Here is a 24503-nt window from a genome sequence, read left to right as displayed (position 1 = left end):
CTTTGGAGTTTAAGTTTTAGTTTTGGGTTGGGGGGTGGTATGTGACAGATGGTTTTTTAGTCGTCATTGTTGGTTGGCCTTCTGTTTTTATCCCATTTTTTCTCTTTCTTTCAGTTGGAGGATCTCTTTTTCTGCCTTGTACTTCTTTTCTTTTCATTAAAACATCTGTTTCTGGATTAAAAAAAAAGAAAAAAAAAAGGAAAAAAGCACAAAAGAAACCCAAAAAAAAAAGAAAAAAAAAAAAAGAGAAAAAGCTTGAGTACAATAAAAGTTGAGTTGCTCAAGAACTTTATTTATCTATAGGATTAGTTTCTGCTTTTTGTGGATCCTTGGCTGACTAACTAATATGTTGGCCAATTGAGGTGCTTCAAGGGTAGAGACCTTTTATGGGGGGTTTTTGCCTCCTTGAGAATACTTTCTTGTGGGCTTTTGTTTGTTTTTTTTCCTTAGGTTTTTCCCCTTCTTTGTATTGGTTTTTCCTCTTGATGAATGTGTTATATCCAATAGAAAATGTACAGATGGGAGGAATATAAGTTGGAGATAGAAATTGAAGGTGCTTTGATCAAAGGATGATGATGAGAACAATCTACTGATTGAGCGCAACAAGTAAGATTGGCAATGTGGCTAATTTAAGATAGACATGGTGATTTTAGAGGATTATGTGCTAAATGGATAACAGGATACTCTTCAAATTTTGTAGAAGGAAATTTTACAACTACGGGGCTACTCTATATGGGGTTGAATTCAATGTCTTGTCCTATGTTATGTACAAACCAAGAAAGCATTTAGGAGATAAAGAACATTCATACACAACACAAAATTACGTTGTTTAACAGTGTGCCTATGTCACAGGGGAAATAAAAATAAAATCCACTATAAAAATGAACTTAAGTTTACAATAGCTCTCTGCCTCTCAATTCTTAACTGAAAACCCCAAGAATACGGTGCATACTTTTTAGAACCTATTAAATAACTGAACTCGAGATATATTTCAACAGGTTATGAGGCTATTTCTTGAGCTGTTTTTGTATGAGCTGTGTCACCACCTCAAGCTAGGTCCCTATGGTATTATATTCTTTTCACCATAACTTTTTTAGTGATCTTATGGTATTTCATAAAGGTGATAACTCAAGCCCTCTGTAATTTTATAAATATATTTAAATAGTAACTCTTCTATAAATATATTTTAATGAGTTCTTTTACTTCTTGCTGCTGTAACCCTGTACTGTTATTGTTTCCACCACATCAATATCTCTTTGGTTGCTCAATATGTTTTTACAACTGGCAATCTTCATGTGCCAGGTCATACACAATTAGGATCGCTATGTACCACAAACCTCATTCCAACCCTGCTCACCCTCTCAGTTCTTTTCTTTCCCCTCTAAAAAGCCTTCACCTTTTCTAGTTTTGTGTTTAGGAGTTGAAATACATGTACTTTCTTTTGGACTTTCCATGTTTGCAGTTGCTGGAGATAAGTGCTGTGGATTTAATTTCCAAGGGAAATTCTTATATTTCCTCTTGTCAGCATGCTGCAAGTAATCTGCTGAAATTGAATAAAGTTTTCAAAGTTCGGTTGGGCAGAGGATTTTATGGAGAGTGTCTGGTAAATATAATCACTATATTTCAGCTAATTGTCCTCATGGTATTAGCCCTGCATTATTATCAGCAGTTTAATTTCATGATGGGGGTTTAGACTAATTCTCAAGTGGAACTGACCACCTAACATGACTCTCCCTGTGCCTTTAAATTGGTTCATACCACATTAGATGTTGAAGATGCAGATTTCATTTTTTGCCCTCTAAAATTCCTATTCTCTGTTCTTTTTAATATCTAAACAATTTTGATTCCTTTGTGATGTGCACTAGGGAGTTAGAGCTGATGGTAATTCAAACTTAACTGATGAAATTGGCAAGCAACTTAGTCAAAAGAGTGCTGCAGCTGGTTTAAGGTAAAATGATCTTTGGCAGAAATGTATCTGGGTCCATTCTCTCTTCTAGGCTTTGTTCTTTTGTTATGAAATAATTTTTATTTTTTATATTTTTTATTTTTTTATGGCATATGGATACGCATCCATTCTTGCTATTTGAATGTTGATTTGTTTTCTGGATTGACTATGAAGTAAATTATAAAACTTCCAGACCCTATAATAGACACTATACAAACCGCTAGGTGACCAAACTCTGTCCAAACAAACTTCCTTATTGTTTAGGGCCATCCAACCAATTCCATTTTTTAGTTTCAGAAAATGGCTAACTTATTTTTTATACAAAAATATTCAATACATGCTTTTGGAGCTATTTTCCTCTGCCTACAGGGCAGAGCCCTTGGTGGTGTGATCATTGGTTTCGGAAACAACTGACCCAGGAATATGGAGACGTATTTCTGGTGGTATAATTTGTTGGCTAACTGGATGGCAGAGGAGCTGGCCAACAGATCTCAAGGTTTTTTTAGGAGATTGTTTTCCATAATTAAGAGGATTCTAGAAGGGTTGGTTTTGATGCTGATTGCTTCTCCTTGTTCATTGTGGGAATGGTCTCTTTTCCTTCAATGTGCACTTTTGTACATCTTCTCTACATATTTTTATGGACAATAATGTCATTCTTTCTATTTCTCATCAAACAAAAGTTTTCTCCTATCCATTCTCACTCTCCTTTGAAACAAAAGTTTTCAATTTCCTGTCAGTTTAAAAACTATGAGGATGGTTTCTGTTGGGTCTTTATAGGGGTGTATGGCCCTTTAGAAAGGAGTTCCAGAGAAGCATTCTGGGAGGAATTAGGGGCGGTAAGAGGGTTGTGGTAGGACCTTTGGTGTCTAGGCGGAGACTTTAATATGGTCAGATTTCCAGGTGAGCGGAACAAAGCCTCAAGGTTGTCTTCATTTATGAGAAGGTTCTTGGAGATTATCGAGGAGTTGGAGCTTCGGGACCTGCCGTTGCAGGGTGGCCTTTTCACTAGGAGGGGTGGTTTAAACAATCAGTCGCAGTCAAGATTGGATAGATTCTTAGTCTACAAGGGTTGGGAATGCCACTTCAATGGGGCTATTCAGTGTCTGTTACTTAGACCTGTTTCTGACCATTTTCCAATTGTGCTGGATAGGGGTGGTTTGAGTTGGGGGGTCGTTCCCTTTCAGATTCGAGAATATGTGGTTGAAGGAAGAGGGTTTTAAAGATTTGTTGAAAACTTGGTGGGAGGGCGATAGCGAGGGGGAGGGTGACGACGAGGTGGCGAAGCCAAATCGGAAACGGCAGAGTTTCGGGGTGGAATCGAAAACCTTTGAAGTAGAGGTGGAGAAGAAAAGGGGTAAAACCCTTCTGTTTATTGTGGAAAGCAAAAACGGTGTGTCCTCATGGGTTAAAATGGGGTCGGCAAGTGTTGGGATGTTTTTGGAAGGGATGGATCAGTGCATCAAGGATGGGAAGGACGTTAAATGGGAGAAGGGATGGAAGGAAAAGGGGAGAAGGTTTTCTATGGTGAGAGAAGCGAATAAGGCGGGAAGCTTTATTAGGTTAGGAGTCGTTGACGCGGAGGAGAAGTGGTACAGCATTTGCATCCCGAAAGGGAAAGGGGGAAGAGAGGGATGGACAGCCATGGCGAAAGTGGTGCGGAATTTGTTTACAAGGGTTGAGAGAAGGGAGATAAATAAGGTCGAGCCAAGCCCTAACAGAGTGCCATCTGAAAAGGGGGAGAGATGGGGGAGAAGGAGTAATATTGGGATTAGGATGGAGGTTAAGGAAGAGGAAAGTTGCAGAAATGAGGATCGGTTGGGTCAATGTTTGATTGGAAAATGGGATCCTAAAGCAGCAGGAGGAGGGGACTTAGAGAGAATGGGGTGGTTGTTGGCGAGTGTTTGGGGATTAAAAGGGAAGCTAGGGTTGGCCTGGATGGATGAGGGTCGAGCCCTATTGGAGTTTGAAAAGGCGGCAGAAGCTAGGAAAATCCTCGACGGTGGAGCAAGACTGGTGGGGGGGATTCAAGTGGAGCTGAAGGTGTGGAGCCCGTGCTTTGGGTGTTTGGAAGAAGGGGATCTAGCAGAGGAAGCTTGGGTGAGGGTAAAAGGCCTCCCACTGTCGTTATGGACCCCGAGCATTTTGCGAAGGGTAGGAGATGTGTGCGGGGGCTTTGTAGCCATGGATGGGCCAACGGAGAGAATGGAAGATCTCCGATGGGCGAGGTTGCTGGTGAGGACGAAAAGGGGGGTGTGGCCAAACTCAATAGAAATCGAGGTCGATAAGACCACATATCTTCTTCCGATGTGGTGGGAAGTAAGGCCGCTGTTTAGAAAGAAGGCGGAGGATCGTCGGAGTGCAGAAGGCTGTGAGGAGGGGGACGACGGAGATACACGCGCGGGCCGGCGAGTGGAGGAGTGGAGTAGCGCAGAAATCGAGGCTCAGTTTCGGTCAGGTGATGTGATGGATGGGATGCCGGATGGGAAGGGCAGGGTCTTGTCGGGGGGCCGGATCCGCTTCGGGTCGTTGATCCAAGAGCCAGAGAATGGGGAGGATGAGGGTTTGAACCCGTGTGGGCCTATCCGACCCAATGTAAGACTTGGCATCAGGAGGGGAGGGGGGCTTAGCCCAACTCCAATTTCTGAAGCTAGCAGTGGTGGGCTTGGGCCGACTGGCAGACTTAAAGGGCCAAAAGGTAAGGAGAAAGCCCTAGAGGAGATTCATGGGTCACGAGATGGGTTTTATAAGGACCAAAGATGGTGCAGTGGGCCGTCTTCGAGTGGGCTACAGGAAAAGGGGGCTCAGCGAGGTGGGCCGCCGCGATTAGGCCCGAAGATGAGCAAGTTTAATTCAAGCCCGTTGGGGGTCTCGGTTTAGTCTGGGCCGTTGGTTGATGCCAATATCGAGCTAGAATTCCTAAGGGTAAGGGAGATGGAGACTGTGATTGTTCAGAAGGCCAATTCTCTAGAGGAATGGGCAGATAGTGCTCTCCATAAAGAAGTAACGAGGTATGAGGCCTTATCATCCTTAGGGGGTTTATTGGTTTCCGGGAATTCTTCTTCTTCTTCTATGACTACTTTTGGTCGGACTCCAGAGGGGGAGTTCTTTGATCATTCTGGGAAAGCTAGGGAGATCTGTCAATTTGACAGAGATTCTCAAGGGCAAGAGGCAGAGGGTACCAGGCCGAATGGCAGTGTTTGCTGGGAGTTGGTTGAATTTAAAGGAGCCCTTGCAACGGCAAGGGAGCAGGAGGGGGGGTCTTCTCAAGATGAGGTTCAGGATGAAAGGGGGGAAAAGGACCTGGATTGGCAAGAAAGCAGCCTAGCAAGGTTTAGCCATTTCCTGGGTTTTTCGACTGATGGGATGGAGAAGGAGATTTTAAATTTTCTGTCAAAAATCAGGAAAAGAAGGGAAAAGATTCATAGTAAAGGTTTATTAGAAAAATCGAGGTTTGAAAGGGAGCTAAAGAGGTTGGAATGCTCAGTGAATTATGAGGGGGATAGCAAAAAGAAGGGCTCTATTCAAGGCAAAGGGATGCAGATGATGTGTGTTTAATGAATATTAAGTTGTTAAGCTGGAATGTAAGGGGGGTGAATGAAAGTAGGAAAAGGAAGGTTATTAAGTCGGTTGTTAGAAAGCAGAAGGTTGATCTCTTTTGTATCCAAGAGACAAAAATTCAGTTTATGACTGAGAGGGTGGTGAGAAGCTTAGGGTCGGGTAGATTTTTAGAGTGGAAAGCCCTGAATGCGTGTGGCTCGGCTGGGGGTATGCTGATCTGCTGGGATAAAAGAGTTCTGAAGTTGCTGGAGTGGGAGGTGGGTCAGTTCTCTTTATCCTGCAGATTTAGGACTTTGGAGAATGGGGTGATTTGGGCTTTTACGGGGGTTTATGGGCCGTTTACTAGGCTTGAAAGGGAGTGGCTGTGGGAGGAAGTAGGGGCAATCAGAGGAATTTGGGAGGGGCCCTGGTGTCTAGGTGGTGATTTCAACATCACTTTGGCTCAAGGGGAGAGAAACAGGCAAGGGAGAATTTCTTCAGCTATGAGGAGGTTTGCGGAAGTTGTAGATGATCTTGGCCTTGTGGACCTTCAATTGCAAGGGGGTGCATTCACGTGGACTGGGGGCCTGAATAACATGTCAAAGGCTCGTTTAGATAGATTCTTGGTTTCTCCTTGCTTGCTTGATCAGTTCAGCAGGGTGAGTCAGCGGAGGCTTCCCAGGCCGATTTCGGACCACTTTCCAGTTTTACTTGAGGGGGGTAGTTGGAGGAGAGGGCCTGCCCCCTTCAGATTCGAGAATATGTGGTTCAAAGTCGAGGGGTTTAAGGATTTAATCCGGAATTGGTGGCAAGGAACAGAGGTCAGGGGAAGTGCCAGCTTTAGATTATCGGAGAAATTGAAGAAGGTGAAGCAGAAGCTTAAAGTTTGGAATAGGGAGGAGTTTGGGAATCTGGAAAGTAACAAGGAGGCTGCGATTCAGCAAGTGGAATATTGGGACAGAGTAGAGGATGAAAGGAGCTTGTCAATGGAGGAATCAGCTTGTAAGAAGGAGGCTAAGGAGGTTTATGCCAAGTGGGTTGAACTGGAAGAAACTCACTGGAGGCAGGTGTCTAGGGAACTCTGGTTGAAGGCAGGTGATAGGAATACGAGGTATTTCCACAGGATGGCGTCTGCCCATAGGAGAGTTAACCACATGGACAGAATCAAAATTAATGGGATTACAATGACAGAGGAGAGGGAAATCAGAGAGGGGATAGTTAATGCTTTTAAGCAGCAATTTTCCGAAAGTCCGGAGTGGAAGGCGGACATTGGAAGTCTCTCTTTTAATCAAATTTGTGTGCAAGAGGCTGAGATGCTGGAGGCTCCCTTCTGTGAGGGTGAAGTCCAGACGGCCCTGATGGAAATGAATGGGGATAAAGCCCCAGGTCCTGATGGGTTCTCGGTTTTCTTTTGGCAATGTTGTTGGGATTTCGTCAAGGAGGAAATCCTGGAGTTTTTCAAGGAGTTCCACGACCAGAATACGTTCCTCAAGAGTATCAACAACACATTTCTGGTGCTGATTCCTAAGAAAGGAGGGGCCGAGGAGTTTGGTGATTTCAGGCCAATCAGCCTTTTGGGGGGTCTCTATAAGATGTTGGCAAAGGTGTTGGCCAACAGGCTTAAGAAGGTTATAGACAAGGTTGTGTCCCATGATCAGAATGCGTTTGTTAAGGGTAGGCAGATTCTTGACGCTTCCCTGATAGCAAATGAAGTGATTGGCAACTGGAAAAAAAAGGGGGACACGGGGGTTATCTGCAAGCTTGATATTGAGAAGGCCTATGACAGTATTAATTGGCAATTCCTCTTGAAAGTCATGGAAAAAATGGGATTTGGCGCTAAGTGGCTGAGGTGGATGTGGTGGTGTATCTCCACAGCCAGATTTTCAGTTATGGTGAACGGAACGCCAGCTGGTTTCTTTCCGAGTTCCAAAGGGCTGCGTCAAGGAGATCCCCTGTCCCCTTATCTTTTTGTTATGGGGATGGAGGTGCTAAGTGTCCTAATCAAAAGGGCTATGGAGGGGGGTTTCATCTCAGGGTGCAAAATTCAGCGAAATAGAGGCCGGGCTGTCCACATTGCGCATCTGCTCTTCGCCGATGATACTATAGTCTTTTGCGAGGCAAAGAAGGAGTACTTAACGAATTTAAGCTGGATCTTGGTTTGGTTTGAAGCCGCATCCGGGTTGAAAATTAACTTGGCTAAAAGCGAGGTTATTCCAGTAGGAGAGGTTCAAAGGATTGAGGAGCTGGCTGTGGAGTTAGGTTGTAGGGTGGGGAAGCTTCCGTCCGTTTATTTGGGGCTACCGCTGGGGGTGCCTAATAAGGCGGCTTATGGATGGGATGGTATAGAAGAGAAAATGAGAAGGAGGCTTGCTCTTTGGAAGAGCCAATATATCTCAAAGGGTGGGAGGATCACGCTTATTAAAAGCACTATGGGAAGTATGCCAGTTTACCAGATGTCGTTATTCCGTATGCCCATGTCTGTGGTTAGAAGATTAGAAAAATTGCAAAGAGACTTCTTATGGGGGGGGGGGTCTCATGGAGAGGAAAACTCATCTGGTTAAGTGGGGGGTAGTGTGTGGGGACAAAGAAAATGGGGGGTTGGGAATAAGAAAGCTTACTATCATGAATAAAGCGCTTCTTGGCAAGTGGGCTTGGAGATTTGCTTCGGATAAGGAGGCCCTTTGGAAACATGTGTTGGAAGCAAAGTATGGTCAGGAGGATCATGGTTGGAGGACCAAGAAGGCTGTGGGTGCGTGTGGTGTGGGGGTGTGGAAGGAGATATTAAAGGAAGCTGGTTGGTGCTGGGATAAAATGGGGTTCAAGGTGGGGAAAGGTAATAAAATCAGCTTCTGGATTGATGTGTGGTGCGGGGATTCAGCGCTGTCTCAAAGGTTCCCGCATCTCTATACCTTGGCAGCCAATAGAAATGCAAAGATTGAAGATCTGTGGGACTAGATTGTTGGGGAAGGCGGCTGGAATTTGCGTTTCATAAGGGATTTCAATGATTGGGAGGTGGGGTTGGTAGGTGAGTTGCTCCAAGCGTTGAGAGGGGTTAGGATATCTTGGGAGGATGACTCGGTTTTTTGGAGGGGTGGGGGAAGTGGACAGTTTAGAGTGAAAGATGCGTACAGCTGGTTGGATAGGCCTATGGAGGTCAACTTTCCGAAAAACAGGATTTGGGTGGGTAGAGTCCCAACTAAAATCATGTTCTTCACGTGGGAAGCGACTTGGGGAAAGATCTTGACTCTTGATAGGCTCCAAAAAAGAGGTTGGCAACTCCCGAATAGGTGTTTCTTGTGTGCTTGCGAAGCGGAAAGTGTGGATCACTTACTTATTCATTGTACAGTGGCTAGAGAGCTTTGGGATTTAGTGTTGGGTTTAGTTGGGGTCAAGTGGGTGTTCCCTAAATCTGTAAAGGAGGTGTTATATAGTTGGGGAGGTTCTTTTGTGGGAAAAAAAAAGAAAAAGTTTTGGAGTTCCATTCCATTATTCATTTTTTGGATGGTTTGGAAGGAAAGGAATAGGCTAGCTTTTAGGGGGGGGGGGGGGGGGGGGGGTTTAGCAATTCAGAGGTTCAAATATTCTTTTGTTTGTTATATCTGGGGTTGGGCTAAGTTGTATATGGAGGAGAGGCCGCATTCCCTTTTAAATTTCCTGGAATGGATAGCTTCCAATTGAGGGGTGGTTTGTTTTTTTGGTTTGTTGCTTGTTCTTGGCCTTTGCTGCCTGGTATACGTCCTGTATACGTTGAGGTTTTTTTGCCTCTTTAATGAATTGTGTTTACTTATCAAAAAAAAAAAAACTTGGTGGGAGGGCTTCAATATTAGAGGATCCTACAGTTTCATTTTGATTGAAAAGCTGAAAGCTCTAAAGGCTAATCTAAAGAGGTGGACCAAAAAGGTCTCTGGCAATGTTACAGTGAATAAGGAATTGGCCTTGAATCAAGTGGCTTTTTGGGATGCTGAGGAAGGGACAAGGGTTTTGTCTTTGGAGGAGCAGTTTGCTAGGCTGCACGGCTAAGGAGGGGTATAAGAAGTGGGTTCTAATGGAAGAGACTTCGTGGAGACAAAAATAAGGGAGCTATGATTGAAGGAAGGAGGGGGATAAGAATACTAATTTTTTCTACAAAATGGCTAATGCTCACAGGAGGAGGAATGCCCTAGTGAAGATTAAATTAAATAAGACTTGGGTTTCAGAGGACAGTGAGATTAAGGAGAGGGTGGGTCGGGCTTTTCACTCCCTTTTGACTGAAACAGGAGAGTGGAGACCCTACTGTAAAGGGCTTTGTGTTAAGGCTTTATGGGGGGATAATGAGGCTATGCTGGAAGCACCTTTTTCTGAGGAGGAGGTGCTTTTTGCCCTTTCAGCTCGTAGTGGGGATAAAGCTCCAGACCCTAATGGCTTCTCTATGGCTTTTTGGCAAGCTAGTTGGGACTTTTTGAAGGGAGAGGTGATGGATTTTTTTAGGGGTTTTTCATCAGCATTGAAGATTCATTAATAGTTTGAATGCTACTTTTTTGGTGTGTATTCCTAAGAAAAGGGGGGCTGAAAATCTTAGGGACTTTAAGCCCATAAGCTTGGTGAGTAGCCTTTTCAAGTTGTTAGCTAAAGTGTTAGCCAATGGACTCAAGAAGGTGGTGGGTAAGGTAGTTTCCTTATCCCAAATGCTTTTGTGGAGGGTAGACAAATTCTCGATACTTCTTTGATAGCTAATGAGACCATTGATTCGCTTTTGAAAAGTGATAGTTGTGGGATAATTTGCGAACTTGATTTAGAGAAGACATATGATCATGTCAATTGGAACTCCTTACTCTTGTTGCTAGGAAAGATAGGTTTTTGTGATAGGTGGATTAATTGGACCAAGTGCTGCATCTCTACCATAAGCTTCTCTGTTCTTGTCAACGGTTCTTCTTCGGGCTCTTTTTAGAGTTCTAGATGGTTGAGATAGGGGGACCCTCTTTCTCCTTATTTGTTTGTGATTGTCATGGAGGCCCTTAGTTGTTTGCTAAAGAGGGCCAAAGTGGTGGTTTTCTGCCGGGGTGGTTTGGTGAGAGGAAGAGGGAGAGAGGAGATGGATGTTTCTCATTTACTGTTTTCCAATCGCATATTAGTGTTTTGTGAGCCTTCCCCAAATCAACTAACTCATTTGAGTTGGGTGCTTATATGGTTTGAGGTCATGTTGGGGTTGAGAATTAATCTAGAAAAGAGCGAGCTTCTCCTAGTGGGGAGGGTGGAGAATATAAGGGAGTTGGCTCAAGAGTTTGGATGCAAGGTTGGGGTGTTTCCATCCACTTATCTAGGCCTCCCTTTGGGTGCTCTTTTTAAGTCTATGGTAGTGTGGGACAGTGTGGAGGAGAGGTTTCAAAAGAGATTGGCTCTTTGGAAAGGGTGGTATATTTCTAAGGAGGGCGGGGAGACTTACCCTAATTCGCAACACTCTGTCCAACTTGCCTATTTATTTAATGTCCTCATTTTGTATGCCAAGATCAGTTGGGCGAAGGTTGGAGTAAATTCAAAGAGACTTCCTTTGGAGAGGAGGGGCCCTTTAGAGGAGACCTCACTTGGTTAGTTGGTTTATTGTTTGTTTATACAAAAGTAAGGGTGAATTAGGGGTTAGGAATTTCTTGTTGCCCAATAAATCTCTTTTGTGCAAGTGGAATTGGCGTTTTGCTGAGGGTGGCTTTTTGGAGGCAAGTTATTAGTGGAAAATATGGGGAGGAGGAAGGAGGATGGTGCACTCGGGAGGTGAGGGAAGTGTATGGGGTTGGGTTATGGAAAGCCATTAGGAAGGAGGGGGACATGTTAAGCTGTAGAGTTGCCTTTTTGGTTAGGAATGGTAGAAGGGTGAGGTTTTGGAAGGACAAGTGGTGCGGAGACGAGCCTTTGCGCATCCCTTTTCCCTCCTTATTTGTTGTATCTTCCTCCAATGAGGCATGGGTGGAGGAGTTTTGGAATCATTCTTCTAAGGGATGGTGTTGGGCTCCTCACTTTTCTAGGCGAATCAACAATTAGGAGATGGAAAGCATAGAGCGCTTCCTTCTGAGACTACATGGGAGGAGGGTGTTTGGGGATAAGGATGAAATTTTATGGACTGAGTCTCGGGATGGGGCTTTCTTTGTCAAGACCTTGTACAAGGTTTTGGAGCCAAGAAGACAAAGTGTTTTCCCAACAAGTGTGATTTGAAATTTGTGGGTACCACCGAGGGTGGTTTTTTTGCTTAGGAGGCTACTTGGAGGAAGGTTCTAACTCTGGATTACATTTAGAGGAGATGGTGGCCTTTGGCGAATAGATGCTTCCTTTGCCTCAAGGAGGAAGAAACCGTTGATCACATTCTCTTTCATTGTGTTAGAGCAAGAGTTTTATGCCATTTTTTGTTCTCTCTTTTTGGTGTGTCATGGGTACTCCCCTCCTCGGTTAGAGAGGCTTTGTTAGGATGACATGGTTTTTTTGTGGGTAAGAAAAGGAAAAAGGCATGGCAGACTGCTCCTTTATGCATTTTTTTGGACTGTTTAGAAGGAAAGAAATAGTAGTAGGGCATTTGACAATGAGGGGCGGTTGATTCAAGGGTTGAAATTCTCCTTTGTTTGTAATCTTTGGGCTTGGTGTAAGTTGTAAATAGTTCCTAGTCCTCTTTCCTTTGTAGACTTTGTGGAGTGGTTGGATTCAGGCTAAGGGGTGTCCCTCTTTGTTTTTGTGTTGCCTTGAGGTGTTTCTTTGTATATGTCCTATGTGCTTTGGAACGCTTTTTTTGGCGTTACTTTTTATAAAATGATTCTGATTACCTATCAAAAAAAAAAAAAATTTAGATACAAAATGAACTTTAGCCAACTCGATTCTTTAGTCACCTAACATTTGAATAGCTTGAGCAAGTGTACCATATGTTCGAAATTTGATATGAATGGAGTGCATGACATAGGATGTTGATCTGAGAACCTGTTTTCTTTTTTTTTTTAATTGAAAGTAAATGAAAATATATTAAAGAAAAAAAGGTTGATCTGAGAACCTGTTAGGTACTTGCTGTTTGAATTTGAAAAAATTAATTGATTTGGAAGGTTAATGAAAGTGTTACATTCCTATAACTTAGACATACCTGCAGGTTGAAAGGGTTATATGTGGGGTGGAGTTGAGGTTAGCAGGCTCTCCCATTTGACTAAGTGGCATTTGTGTCGGGGCATAGGGGCTGTACTTTTGTTAATTGGTGTTGCTTATGCAAAAGGATGAGGATGAGGATTTCGTGAACTATATCCTTCTACGTTGTATGGTAGACCAGCCTCTTCAGTCTCTAGGTTTTTTCCTTGTCTTGTGTTTCTTGTGTTCTGCCTTGATCAAATAAAGAGCTCTCTATGGTTTTGGAGAGGAATTTCTGTGGGAAAGAAAAGAAGTAATGTTATTATGTCTCTGTGTGTGTACACAGACACATAAAGAGGGAGCCTTTGGATATCTGCTCCACTTTGTGTTCTTGGTGTATTTGGAAGAAGAACATGTGAACCTTTTTTATGCTCTCCCTGTGCTGAAACTCAGTGATGTGTTACTTAAAGCTTGGTATTTCTGCTCTTCAGATACCCTTGGGGAAGGAAGGGTGTTTTTCATGGATTTCCTGAATTAAGTGCTGTGGGTCAGGTGCCGATGGTGATACTGTTTTCTGCATGCATATTCTTTTTGTGTCCATCTCTTTATTTTTCAGCCCATGTCAGGTGGCTCTTTATGTCTTCTTCTGCAGTAGGGTTCAGCCCTTAGGCTCAGGCTCTTCAATATTTCAAAAGCGGGAAAAAAAAGGAAAAAGGCCCCTGCTTTGACAGGGGCTGCTTGAGCAGGGGATGAAATAATTTTTCTCACATTTTCCTTTTTCTCATTTTAGCATGAACTTAATTCAATTACTAGAAGTAAACTTTGTTTCCTACTTTTCAGTCATATGGTAAAAGCATTGGATGTGAAATACATACACTTCAACATTATAATCTCAACAAATTCACATGTACATCAATAGTTCATTAATTTTTGTATGTCAACTCTTTTTAAAGGTTGGTTCAATCAGTTAAATGTCTAATTGACCTTTGGCATCTCTACTATTAAATAGCTCCTATGCTCGCCTTTTCTGCTGTTTGACCAGCACCCTTTGCTCAGACTTATGATTGCTTCACCACATAGCCCATTGCTAGACAGAGCTTTACATTTACTATGGAAGCCAAATTCCAAACTAAGGATCTTTTCATGGAGATGTCTACATTTTAAAGTCATTGCTAGGTGGAGTAAAATGCTTCATCATCTTAGAGTATCTTCATTGCTGATGTCAGGCCTATAGGAGCTGTTACTTACATGCAAAGGAATAATCTAAAAATGTGCTTGAGGAGCACTGATAGTGCTACTGATACGTCTGAAGTTGCGAAGGTGTGCATCAATATGAAGCAATCATGGTTCTTTTTATTTATTTATTTTTTGTTTAATGTTGGATATCTGGGATTGATTGTAAGCAAGTTTTCTTTGCACATAAATGTGAAGGCATATGGTGGAGGCGGTTCCCCAAGTTCTAGCTCCTTTATAATAAGGATGGATGAGTATAACCAATGGCTTTCAGTGAATTCATCTTGATGTTGAGGTATGAAACACCATCTTCTATAAGATGAAACATCAGGCTTTCCCCAATAATCAGTAGTTGGACTTCATTCTATATTAGCAAAGTGTCTTTCTCAAGTATTACTCTTGATAAGATTGCATATTTAGGCTATTATTAGTATCTCTTTCACACAGTCAAATTTATCGTTGGATCCCGTACTTGCCCACTCTCCCATCTCAAATATTCTTTATGTGCAAAAATACGGCGCTTATATGTTTCTTTCTTGATCACTGACATTATTGATGGCCTTGTGGTCCAACTGTATCCTTGAGACATCTTGTTTAGGGAGGTTGTTGGATAAAATTGAGCCAGGCTGATTAGTCCTAGTCAATAGGATGGCACTCTAGCGATAGTTGTAGAAAGGGTGACATATCTTCTTGTAGTGTCTCTGGTAAGAAATAAATTGGAAAATTTGGAACATTTTGCTCCATTTTGCTTTGCAAATATCACTGTCTGTAAAATTCTTCTTTGAGGTTTTTTTTGGTGCATCATATGTGATGATCACATGCCCCCCTGAAGTTTAGGGATTTTTCCTTAAGGCTGGGAAGCCAAAGGTTTTCCTTTTATAATATACTTGTGTATGTTTTCCTCTTTTGGAGGAACTTTGTCCTTTGTTATCTGTGTCTCTTTATCTAATAGATTCTGACATTCTGATATACGTATGTATATGCATATGCATGTATATGTATGTATATACCTACGTGTACACCATGTATACATCCACATAAGTATAGAAGTTTGTATGTATTTATGTATGCATCAAGTTTATTATGAGTCAAATATATGTTTTAATATAGAAGTCCAAATATATTTTAAATAATAGAAACACACTACATACAATAAAGCAATATTAGTCAAATATATTTACAATTATAAAAACATTATATAGCAGGGGAAATAACTATAGTTAAAGCAAGCTTGTTACATAATGTATCTTTTAAGTTTTACTTAATAAAAGATACATTACATAACAAGCAAGCATTTAGGTTAATAGTCGGTGGTGCATCATCCACGCTATGGACCTCTCCATTCTTGTCCTCCCACCCGCTCCTTGTCATAGTTTTCTGCAGAAAAATGTCTTGACAGCTAGGTAGTGCCAATTTAAGATGTCTATCCAAGGATTGAAGCGACTCCAGCCCCTATTTTGGTTATAATCAGGTCATTTAGAGCCTGAACCCCTGTTAGGAAAGGGTGATGATGGGAGAGGGGGTTGGATTTCACTTTCAGATAGCTTGTAAGGGAATTTAAGTGTTAAAAAGACTGAAGAACTGTTTTAATCACCCAGCAGACAAGGTTAATAATGTTTCCTCAACAGTGCAACCTTATAGTAGTTTTTTTCCTAACTATATGAATAAATTGTCAGAGGAATGATCCTTGATTATTGGTTTTGAACTGATTGTTTGCATGGGAATGTGAATTGCTCATAGGCTGTTGGGGTTAGACTTAATCAGGCATCTTGAGATTTGAAAACCTGGTGAGTGAGGTGCATATTGAGCCATACAAACTTAGTAGGCACTCAATGTCATATGGTTGACTCGACATAGTAGGGGGCCTAATTTTAGTTCTGTAGTAAAGTATTTAGAATTTTGGCAATGCTTGTGGGAGTTTTGTGGCGGTTGATAAAGATACTGCTGGGTCTCGGAATTTAAAATGGGCGAGGATTTTGGTGAGATTAAATGGTGACAGCACACCCAGTAGCTTGCAGGTTGTGGTGCAAGAGCGCTGTTTTTCCATTCCTCTATGGTGGGAGATGTCCCCTAGGGTATCAGTAGTGTAACCAAGCAGAGGTGGCTGGAAGCTGAAGGTTGGGGATGACTTGGAGTGTGATCCACACGCGAGGGCGAGAGTAGAGTTGGTCACTTTCTCAAAGGGAAAAGGTATAGATTGCGTGTCGCAGCTGGAGCAGAGGAGGGGAGCTGGTGATGTGATGCAGCCCGGGTCTTCTGTTTCTGCACCGCAGAGGGATGGCTCTGAGTCTCTGATTGAAGAGACAGAGCTGGGCCTTTCCTTGGGTGGTGAAAAGGCCCAACAGCGAGGGGCTAGTCCAAGGGTGAAGGAGAGGCCTTTAGGGGCTTTTGTCCAGAAGAAGAATTTGGGCCAAGGCATTGGGATGGGCCCAAATCCAGAGTTAAGTTTTGGACTGAGTTGCCTGACTAAAGCCCAAGGGGCCTTAGTGGGCTCTGAGGGCTCATTTAGGAGGTTAGAAGGAGTGGCCCAAACCCTTCCCTCTGTTGAAAGGGTCTCTCAGAGAATGGAAGGCACACCTCGTGAGCTCCAGATCTCTGTGGAAGATGTCAGGCTCGTTCTTGAGCAACGAAATCCTCAGGTTTTTGACGCTTTGGGTGCAATCATCATGAATGACGCGTTGTTGGAGGAGGCCGCTCGCTTTACAGGTCAGATTCCCTCAGTCCTTTCTCTCGGGGGGGTCGGGTTTTTCTCTTCTACTCCTTCTTTGCCCTCCGACGGAAAAGGCTTGGGTCCATTGGTCTGTTGGGAGGACTCGAGAAGCTTTTCGATGGATGGGGATGCCGTGGAGCCAGGGCCTTTGCGTATTGTCCAATTAGATGGCTCAAAGTTACAGTGGTCTTCCCATCTAGGGCGACTCGAAGACAAAGAAAACAAGGAAGGTGCAACCGAAGCCACTTTCTTAGACGAAACTTTTGGAAGATTGCTTTCATTTAGTAGATTCGTGGGGTTGCCGGTGGATGGCTTCGAAAATGAAATCTTGACTATGTTTCGAAGTTTAGAGTGTAGAAAAAGGGGCAAAATTTATGTGCAAGGAGGAAAAAAGAATTCTTTACTCAGATCCATCGAGAGAGAGCTACGAAAGTTAGAGTGTTCCATTAAGTATGGGTTCCCCTCAGATTCAGGAAAAATGAGCGGGAAATTCGTTGGGGAATGTTCAAGAAGTGTTGATGTTAATTAGAATTCTCTCTTGGAATGTTAGGGGAATAAATGATGAGGATAAAAGAAGGGTAGTGAAGGCCTTCTTACGGATTCAAAGGGCAGACCTAGTTTGTTTGCAGGAAACAAAATGCAAACTCATGTCAGATTCGGTAGTGAGAAGTTTGGGTTTTGGTAGATTCGTAAATTGGGGAAGTGTGCACTCTAGAGGGCAAGCAGGGGGCATCTTAGTTTTCTAGGATTGCAGAGTGTTGGAGCTTCTTGAGATGGAAACAAGGCAGTATTCCATATCATGTCGGTTCAAAAATTGTGATGACAATTTCATTTGGATTTTTACCGGTGTTTATGGGCCAGTCCATTATTCTGAGAGAGAATTCCTTTGGTTTGAACTTGGGGATATTAGGGGTTTGTGGAATGATCCTTGGTGTGTTGGTGGTGATTTCAATGTGATTAGGCTTCCCAGTGAAAGGAGAAATTGCCTGAATATGTCTTCGGTAATGAGGCGTTTTTCAAAGGTAATTGATGAGTTGCAGTTGAGGGATCTACCCTTGGTTGGGGGTTCTTACACTTGGTGTGGGGGTTTAAATAACAGATCAGCTTCTAGGCTCAATCGTTTTTTGGTCTCAGAGGAATGGGAGAGCCACTTTTCCAACCTTTCTCAAAGCTTGTTGCCTAAACCCATTTCTGACCATGCTCTCATTTTGTTGGATGGAGGAGGAATTAGAGGCAGAAAAACCCCTTTTCACTTCGAAAATATGTGGTTAAAAGTGGAGAGCTTCAAAGACTTGGTCAGGAAGTGGTGGTCTTGCTACAATTTCAGCGGATCCTACAGTCACATTCTTGCTTGCAAGCTAAAGGCTCTAAAGCAGGATCTAAAAGTGTGGAATAGAGAGGTATTTGGTAATGTCTCTTTGAATAAAAACGTTGCTCTTAGTCAGATTGGTTTTTGGGACGCCAAGGAAAGAGATTGTGGTCTCTCTTTAGAGGATAGTGAGGTTAGAAGAAGGGTAGTGGAAGAGGTCAGCAAGTGGGCAGGCTTGGAAGAGATATCTTGGAGGCAAAAGTCAAGAGAATTGTGGTTGAAAGAAGGTGATAAAAATTCAAAGTTTTTTCACAAGATGGCTAATGCCCAAAGAAGAAAGAATTTTCTTTCTTCTATTACAGTGGATGGTAGGAAGTTAACTGAGGAAACTGAGATAAAGGAGGGGGTGGTTAATGCATTCCAGAATATTTTGTTAGAAAAAGGGGAATGGAGACCAAGTATTTCGGGGTTGTCTTTCTTTTCCTTGGATAGTGTCCAGGCGAGGCTTCTTGAGGATGTCTTTTCGATGGAAGAGGTCCAGGATGTAGTCTTTGGTTTGAATGGGGATAAAGCCCCTGGACCGGATGGGTTTACTCTGGCTTTTTGGCAATTTTGCTGGGATATAGTCAAGCATGAAGTTATGGGCTTTTTTGCTGAATTTCACAGTTCTAGCCGTTTTGAGAGAAGCTTAAATTCCACTTTTATTGTTCTCATTCCTAAGAAAGGGGGTACAGATGATTTGAAGGATTTTCGTCCTATAAGCCTAGTGGGAAGTCTTTACAAGATTTTAGTTAAAGTTCTAGCTAATAGATTGAAAAGAGTGGTGGGAAATGTCATTTCAAACTCCCAATATGCCTTTGTGGAAGGTAGACAAATTTTGAATGCTGTCCTTATAGCAAATGAGGCCTTAGATTTAAGACTAAAAAGTGCAAAGGGTGGAATTATATGCAAGGTGGATATTGAAAAAGTGTACGATCATGTGAATTTGGGCTTTTTATTAGCAATCTTGGATAAGATGGGGTTTGAGACTAATGGGTGAATTGGATGAGGTGGTGTATTTCTTCAATCCGTTTCTCAGTTTTGCTCAATGGTTCTCCAGTAGGCTTTTTCCAAAGTTCTAGAGGCCTAAGACAGGGAGATCCTCTTTCTCCTTTCCTTTTCATTATAGCAATGGAGGCGTTGTCTTCTATATTGAAGAGGGCTCTACAAGGAGGCTATCTTGAGGGTTTCATGGCTGGTGGGAGAGGAGGTGAGGGTGTGGTTGTTTCTCATCTTTTATTTGTTGATGACACACTAGTCTTTTGTGATGCAAGCAAGGAGCATGTGGAGGTCTTAAGTTGGGTTTTTATGTGGTTCGAAGCGATTTCTGGGCTAAAAATCAATCTTCACAAAAGCAAGCTGATTCCAGTGGGGGTGGTTCCTAATTTTGAGGACTTGGCTAGGGTTTTGGGTTGTAAAGTGGGTTCTCTTCCCTCTTGTTATTTAGGGCTGCCTTTGGGAGCTGCTTTCAAATCATCCCGGGTTTGGGATGTAGTGGAGGAGAGATTTCAAAAGCGGATCGCTTTGTGGAAGAGATAGTATTTGTCCAAAGGAGGAAGGTTGACTTTGGTAAAGAGCACTCTCTCTAGCCTTCTAATTTACTTTATGTCCTTATTTATCATTCCCCGCAAGGTGAGCCTAAGGCTGGAAAAGATTCAAAGAGACTTCCTTTGGGGGGGAGGTGTTTCTCAAAGTAAGCCGCATTTGGTAAATTGGTCCATTGTTTGCATGGAGAAAAGGATGGGGGCTTAGATATCAAAAATCTTTCTAGGTTGAGTAAGGCCCTTCTTGGAAAATGGTGTTGGAGATTTGCTTCGGAACAAGATTCTTTATGGAAACAAGTGATTGTAAGGAAATTTGGGGAGGAAGATGGAGGTTGGTGCTCTGGCGATTCAAGGGAGTCATGGAGTGGGGCTTTGGAAGACGATTAGGAAAGGGTGGTTGGAGTTCAACAAAAGGGTGGCTTTTAAGGTGGGGGATGGTAGAAGAGTGCGTTTTTGGAAGGATAGATGGTGTGGAGAAGATTCTTTGGATGTGGCTTTTCCAAGGTTGTACAATCTTGCCTTCTCCAAGGATGTTTGGGTAGCTCAGTTATGGGATCAGTCCAGGAATTTGGGTTGTTGGAACCCTGTTTTCACAAGACTCAACAATGATTGGGAGATGGAAGAGGTGGAAACTTTTTTCAGAAGGTTACATGGCCATGCGCTTAGAAGAGGGATTGAGGATGTCATGTATTGGAGGGTTTCAAAGAAAGATATCTTTACGGTTAAATCTTTCTTCTCTTCCCTAGCTCCTTGCATTGGTAGAGAGTTCCCTTCAAGCTTAGTTTGGAATCCTTAGGTTCCAAAGAGAGTCAGTTTTTTTGCTTGGGAGGCTATTTGGGGAAGAATTCTAACTATGGATCAATTAAAAAGGAGGGGTTGGGCCTTACCAAGTAGGTGTTATTTGTGTAAAGCGGATGAAGAATCAACTAATCATGTGTTTATTCATTGTCCCAAGGCAACTATGATTTGGCACCTTATTTTTGCTCTTTTTGGTGTTCATTGGGTTTTGCCCAATTCTATCAAGGAAACCATTCTTGGTTGGAACGGCACCTTTGTTGGAAAGAAAAGAAAAAAGGCGTGGAATGCAACCCCTCTATGCTTATTTTGGACGTTATGGAATGAAAGAAATAGAAGAATATTTGAAGATTCTGAATCAGCGGATCAAGCTATTTTACGGTCTTTTTTGTACATGTTCTCAGATTGGGTTAAGGTGCATGTAAATTGGCCTTCATGGTCCATTTTCGATTTCATTGATTGGTTGGGTTGTAAGTAAGGGTTTTTTTGTTTTTTCTCTCCCTTTGGCCTAGTTGCCTTGTGTACTTCGTGTATACTGTCAGGTGTACTTCAGACTTTCTTTATACAATTGCTTTTACTTATAAAAAAAAAAAAAAAAATTTAGAATTCTTAATGTTGTTTTTATTTAGAATTCTTAAAGTTCAAAGAAAGGAACTTTGAACTTTAGTCAGTAAGAGTTTGATGCATATATTGGCTTATGATGAATGGCAATATCGGAATTGGGTTATTATTCTGGGTGCATGCTTTAAAATTTTATCCATGAATGACCAAATACGGTTTTTCATTCAAATATTCTTCAAAATTTAGGATGAGTAGTTATATTTCTTTATATGCCTTCATATTTCCTTATGTTGCTTCAATTATAGGTTTCAGAGGATATTGGCTGATATGGCTTGAATCTTGGTGTTATGGTGTCTTATCAACTACACATTGCATGGGAAAGGCCTACAAGTTCTCTTGGAACCAGTGCTCTAATGGTGTTACCAGACAGGTATAGAATTGATAATTTCTATTCAAATATCAAAGTAAGTTCAAAGGAAAAAATACTGTCTGATAATGTCTGGAGACTACTGCATTCTTGGTTTAAAATTTTTGTTAACCAAGAATATTAAAATACCAGTCAACATAACTTAGTTGGCTGGTGATTCCTAATTTATAGAAAATTTGAGAGTTGAAATTACATAAAAAAAACTTCCTGCATAATAGATAACTTTACTATCCATCAGATAAATTTATTGACAGGATCATTAAGATAAAAATGATAAACACCAAAGGATATAACAAAGATAGATAAAAATGTCATCTATATCTTAATACAGGCAAAGCACTCTGCAAGGTAGTTTTTTTTATTTGATAGACAAAGAGAAAAATAAAATAAAACTCCCCAAAATAGGGGGCGCTCCCTACGTACACAGACAGTATACAAAGAAAGCCAAAAACAAAGCAACAAAAGAAAGAAAAAACCTAGAGAGGAAAAAGCTAACCAACAAGCCAATCACCAAAAAAATTCAAAAAAGAGAGATAGTCCAAGTCCAGAAACTGTTGAGACCACTCAAGAAGAGACCGAAAAAAGAGGTTCCTCAAGCAAGTATCCGACATCTCTTCCTCTTGGAACGTTATTTGGTTTCGTTCTCCCCAAATGCACCAAAAAAGACAAATAGGTGCCAATCTCCAAACTGCTCTACTTTTCTTCCCTAGACCCTTAATTTTCCATTCTAGAAGCAGATTTTTCACTGAAGCTGGGAACACCCACACCACCCCAAAAAAAGAAAGCAACAAAGTCCAAAGCCCCTTGTCTTACCACAATGAATTAAGATGTGGTCCGCCGATTCCTCATTCTCTTTACAAAGACTGCACCTATTAACCATAGACCAACCCCTTCTCATTTAACATATCTACAATAGAAATTTTACCCCAAACTGCTTCCTAAGCAAAAAAACAAGTTCTAAAAGGGGCATACGAACCCCAAACCTCTTTGGCTGGAAATAAGGGGCTATTCTAATCTTTTAAAGACCTATAATAAGATTTAACATTAAACTTTCCCCTCCTCTCAATCTTCCAAACTAAAGAATCCTCCCCTTCTTGAACCTTTATTGCAAAAATATGATCCAAAAAACGAGTCACCTCCTCCAATTCCCAATCTTGGAAGGATCTTCTAAAGTGCACCTCCCAACCCCTACCACCACCTCCTTGTCTCTCCTAAAGATCAACCACTACAGCAGAATTATGGGTTGCAATTCTGAACAGCAAAGGGAAAAGATCCTTCAGCTTAGAATCTCCAACCCAAATGTTTCACCAAAATCTTGTGCGTCTACCATTTCCAATACGATTACTAGTTCTAAGAAAGAACTCCTCCCAACCCTTTCTAATGTCTTTCCAAAGGCCCGTCCCATAAGACTCCCTCACCTCTCTAATGGTCCAACCCCCTTCCTCCTCTCCAAATTTACCAGCAATGACTTTCCTCTAAAAACTCTCCCTCTTTAGAGGAAATCTCCAAAGCCATTTTCCAAGCAAAGCATGATTGAAAACCTTCAAATGCTTTAACCCCAACCCTTCATGCCTCTTATCTTTGCAAATAACCGCTCATCTTACCAAATGGATCTTCCTTTCCTCCTCCAAATCTCCCCACAAAAACTCCTTTTGAATTTTCTCCAATCTAAGTCTCACTTTCCTTAGGATTACAAAAAGTGACAAAAAATAGATGGGCAGATTTGAGAGAGTGCTCTTAATGAGGGTAAGACGACCTCCCTTAGAAAGATATTGTTTTTTCCACAACCAATTTTCTCTTGAATCTTTCCTCTACAACATCCCAAACTCTACACGAATTATGAGGGGCTCCAAGAGGTAAACCTAGATAAGTAGTAGGGAGATTCCCTACTTTACACCCAAGAACCGTAGCTACTCTGTCCACACCTCCACGCCCCCAACTAGAATAATTTCACTTTTTTGCATGTTTATTTTTAGGCCTAATACCATTTCAAAACAAATAACAACCCACTTCCAAAAATCCAACTGGTCCCTGTTATCCTCACAAAAAAGAAGAGTGTCATCTGCAAACAACAGATGGGAAACTGAAACCCCTTCTCCACGTCTCCCCATTACCTTGAAGCCCCTAATGAAGCCTTTCTCCTCTGCTCTTGATATTAAACTGCTAAAAGCTTCCATAATTAGCACAAACAGATAAGATGAGAGTGGGTCTCCCTGCCTTAGGCCTTTAAACGTTGAGAAGAATTCTGTGGGAGTGCCATTCACTAAAACTGCCATTCTCACAGTTAAAATGCAGAATAAAATCCAGTTTCGCCACTTGGGTCCAAAACCCATTTTTCCAAAATTGAAAGAAGGAACCTCCAGTTCACGTGATCGTAAGCCTTTTCAATATTCAATTTACACACTAAACCTGCACCGACGCGTCGTTTCCTTGAGTCAATCGCCTCATTAGCTACCAATATTGCATCCAAAATCTGCTTCCCTCCCACAAACACATTCTGACTGTTTGAGGCCACTTTTCCCATCACTCTTTTCAGCCTATTTGCTAGGACTTTGGCACTAATTTTATAGAGACTCCCCACAAGACTGATAGGCCTAAAATTCTGCGCGTCACTAGCCCCCTCTTTCTTCGGGATAAGCACTAAGAAGATTGCATTAAGGCTTCGGAAAACAGCGTTTTGCGAATGGAGCTCCTCAAACACCTACATCACTTCCCCCCCCCCCCTATAGGCCAACAAAACTTCCAGAACGCTAGCGTAAAACCATTCGGCCCTAGCGCCTTATCTCCCCCCAAATTTGAGAGAGCTTTGGAAACCTCCTTCTCCGAAAATTGCCCCTCCAAAGTCTCATTATCCAAGGAATCAAGAGTTTTAAAAAGACCTGACTCTACATCAGGTCTTCTCACTAGAGATTCTTCATGTTGAAAATAATGTATTTTATAATGTACAAGTTTCTTTCCTTTCTTAATATAGGTCACATATGGTAGTTAGTTAAACCTAGCCTTGTATATATATTTCTCTATTGTAAGAAGTTAAGAATATGAATGAGAATTAAGGTTTTTTCTCTCTCTTTCAACATGGTATCAGAGCCAAGGGAGAAAACTTTATTCTTTCTGGTTTACCCGTGTAATTAATTCTGAGAATCTGTCCAATGACCGTGTTTCATTCCGGTCACCTTTTTCATCTCCCAAAGCTTTCCGGTTAGTCATGTCGTGGTCAGAAAACCCTCATCACCGTCAACATTTTTCTGGCGATATTTTCTGACACTGATCACATCATCAGGAGCGCAAAGAGGAGATCTGCAACTTTCCTCAAAGCACCGAAGCCAAAAAACCAC

At 42.0% G+C, this 24503-nt stretch overlaps 1 protein-coding gene across 6 annotated transcripts in view; it reads left to right on the top strand.

Moving 5' to 3' along the window:
- LOC100259417 (uncharacterized) overlaps positions 1–24503 on the top strand; it is a 41652-nt gene that overhangs the window by 5240 nt on the left and 11909 nt on the right. The window contains exons 5-9 of one of the 6 annotated variants that reach the window (XM_019219060.2): positions 1463–1603; positions 1866–1948; positions 13777–13870; positions 13982–14078; positions 21047–21166. In XM_019219060.2, the coding sequence (XP_019074605.1) occupies positions 1463–1603; positions 1866–1948; positions 13777–13870; positions 13982–14071 (408 nt within the window). In that variant the 3' untranslated portion in view covers positions 14072–14078; positions 21047–21166. Of the gene's footprint in view, positions 1–1462; positions 1604–1865; positions 1949–13559; positions 13871–13981; positions 14079–14990; positions 16490–21046; positions 21172–24503 lie in introns of those variants that run through there. The other 5 variants (XM_019219061.2, XR_009465403.1, XM_059735987.1 and 2 more) reach the window with 5 other exon arrangements.

The sequence above is a fragment of the Vitis vinifera genome, chromosome 3 (assembly GCF_030704535.1).
Source record: "Vitis vinifera cultivar Pinot Noir 40024 chromosome 3, ASM3070453v1".
Taxonomy (NCBI): Eukaryota; Viridiplantae; Streptophyta; class Magnoliopsida; order Vitales; family Vitaceae; genus Vitis; species Vitis vinifera.
The sequence above is the reverse complement of the archived record's forward strand: the minus strand, read 5'-3'. Positions and strand labels throughout refer to the sequence as shown.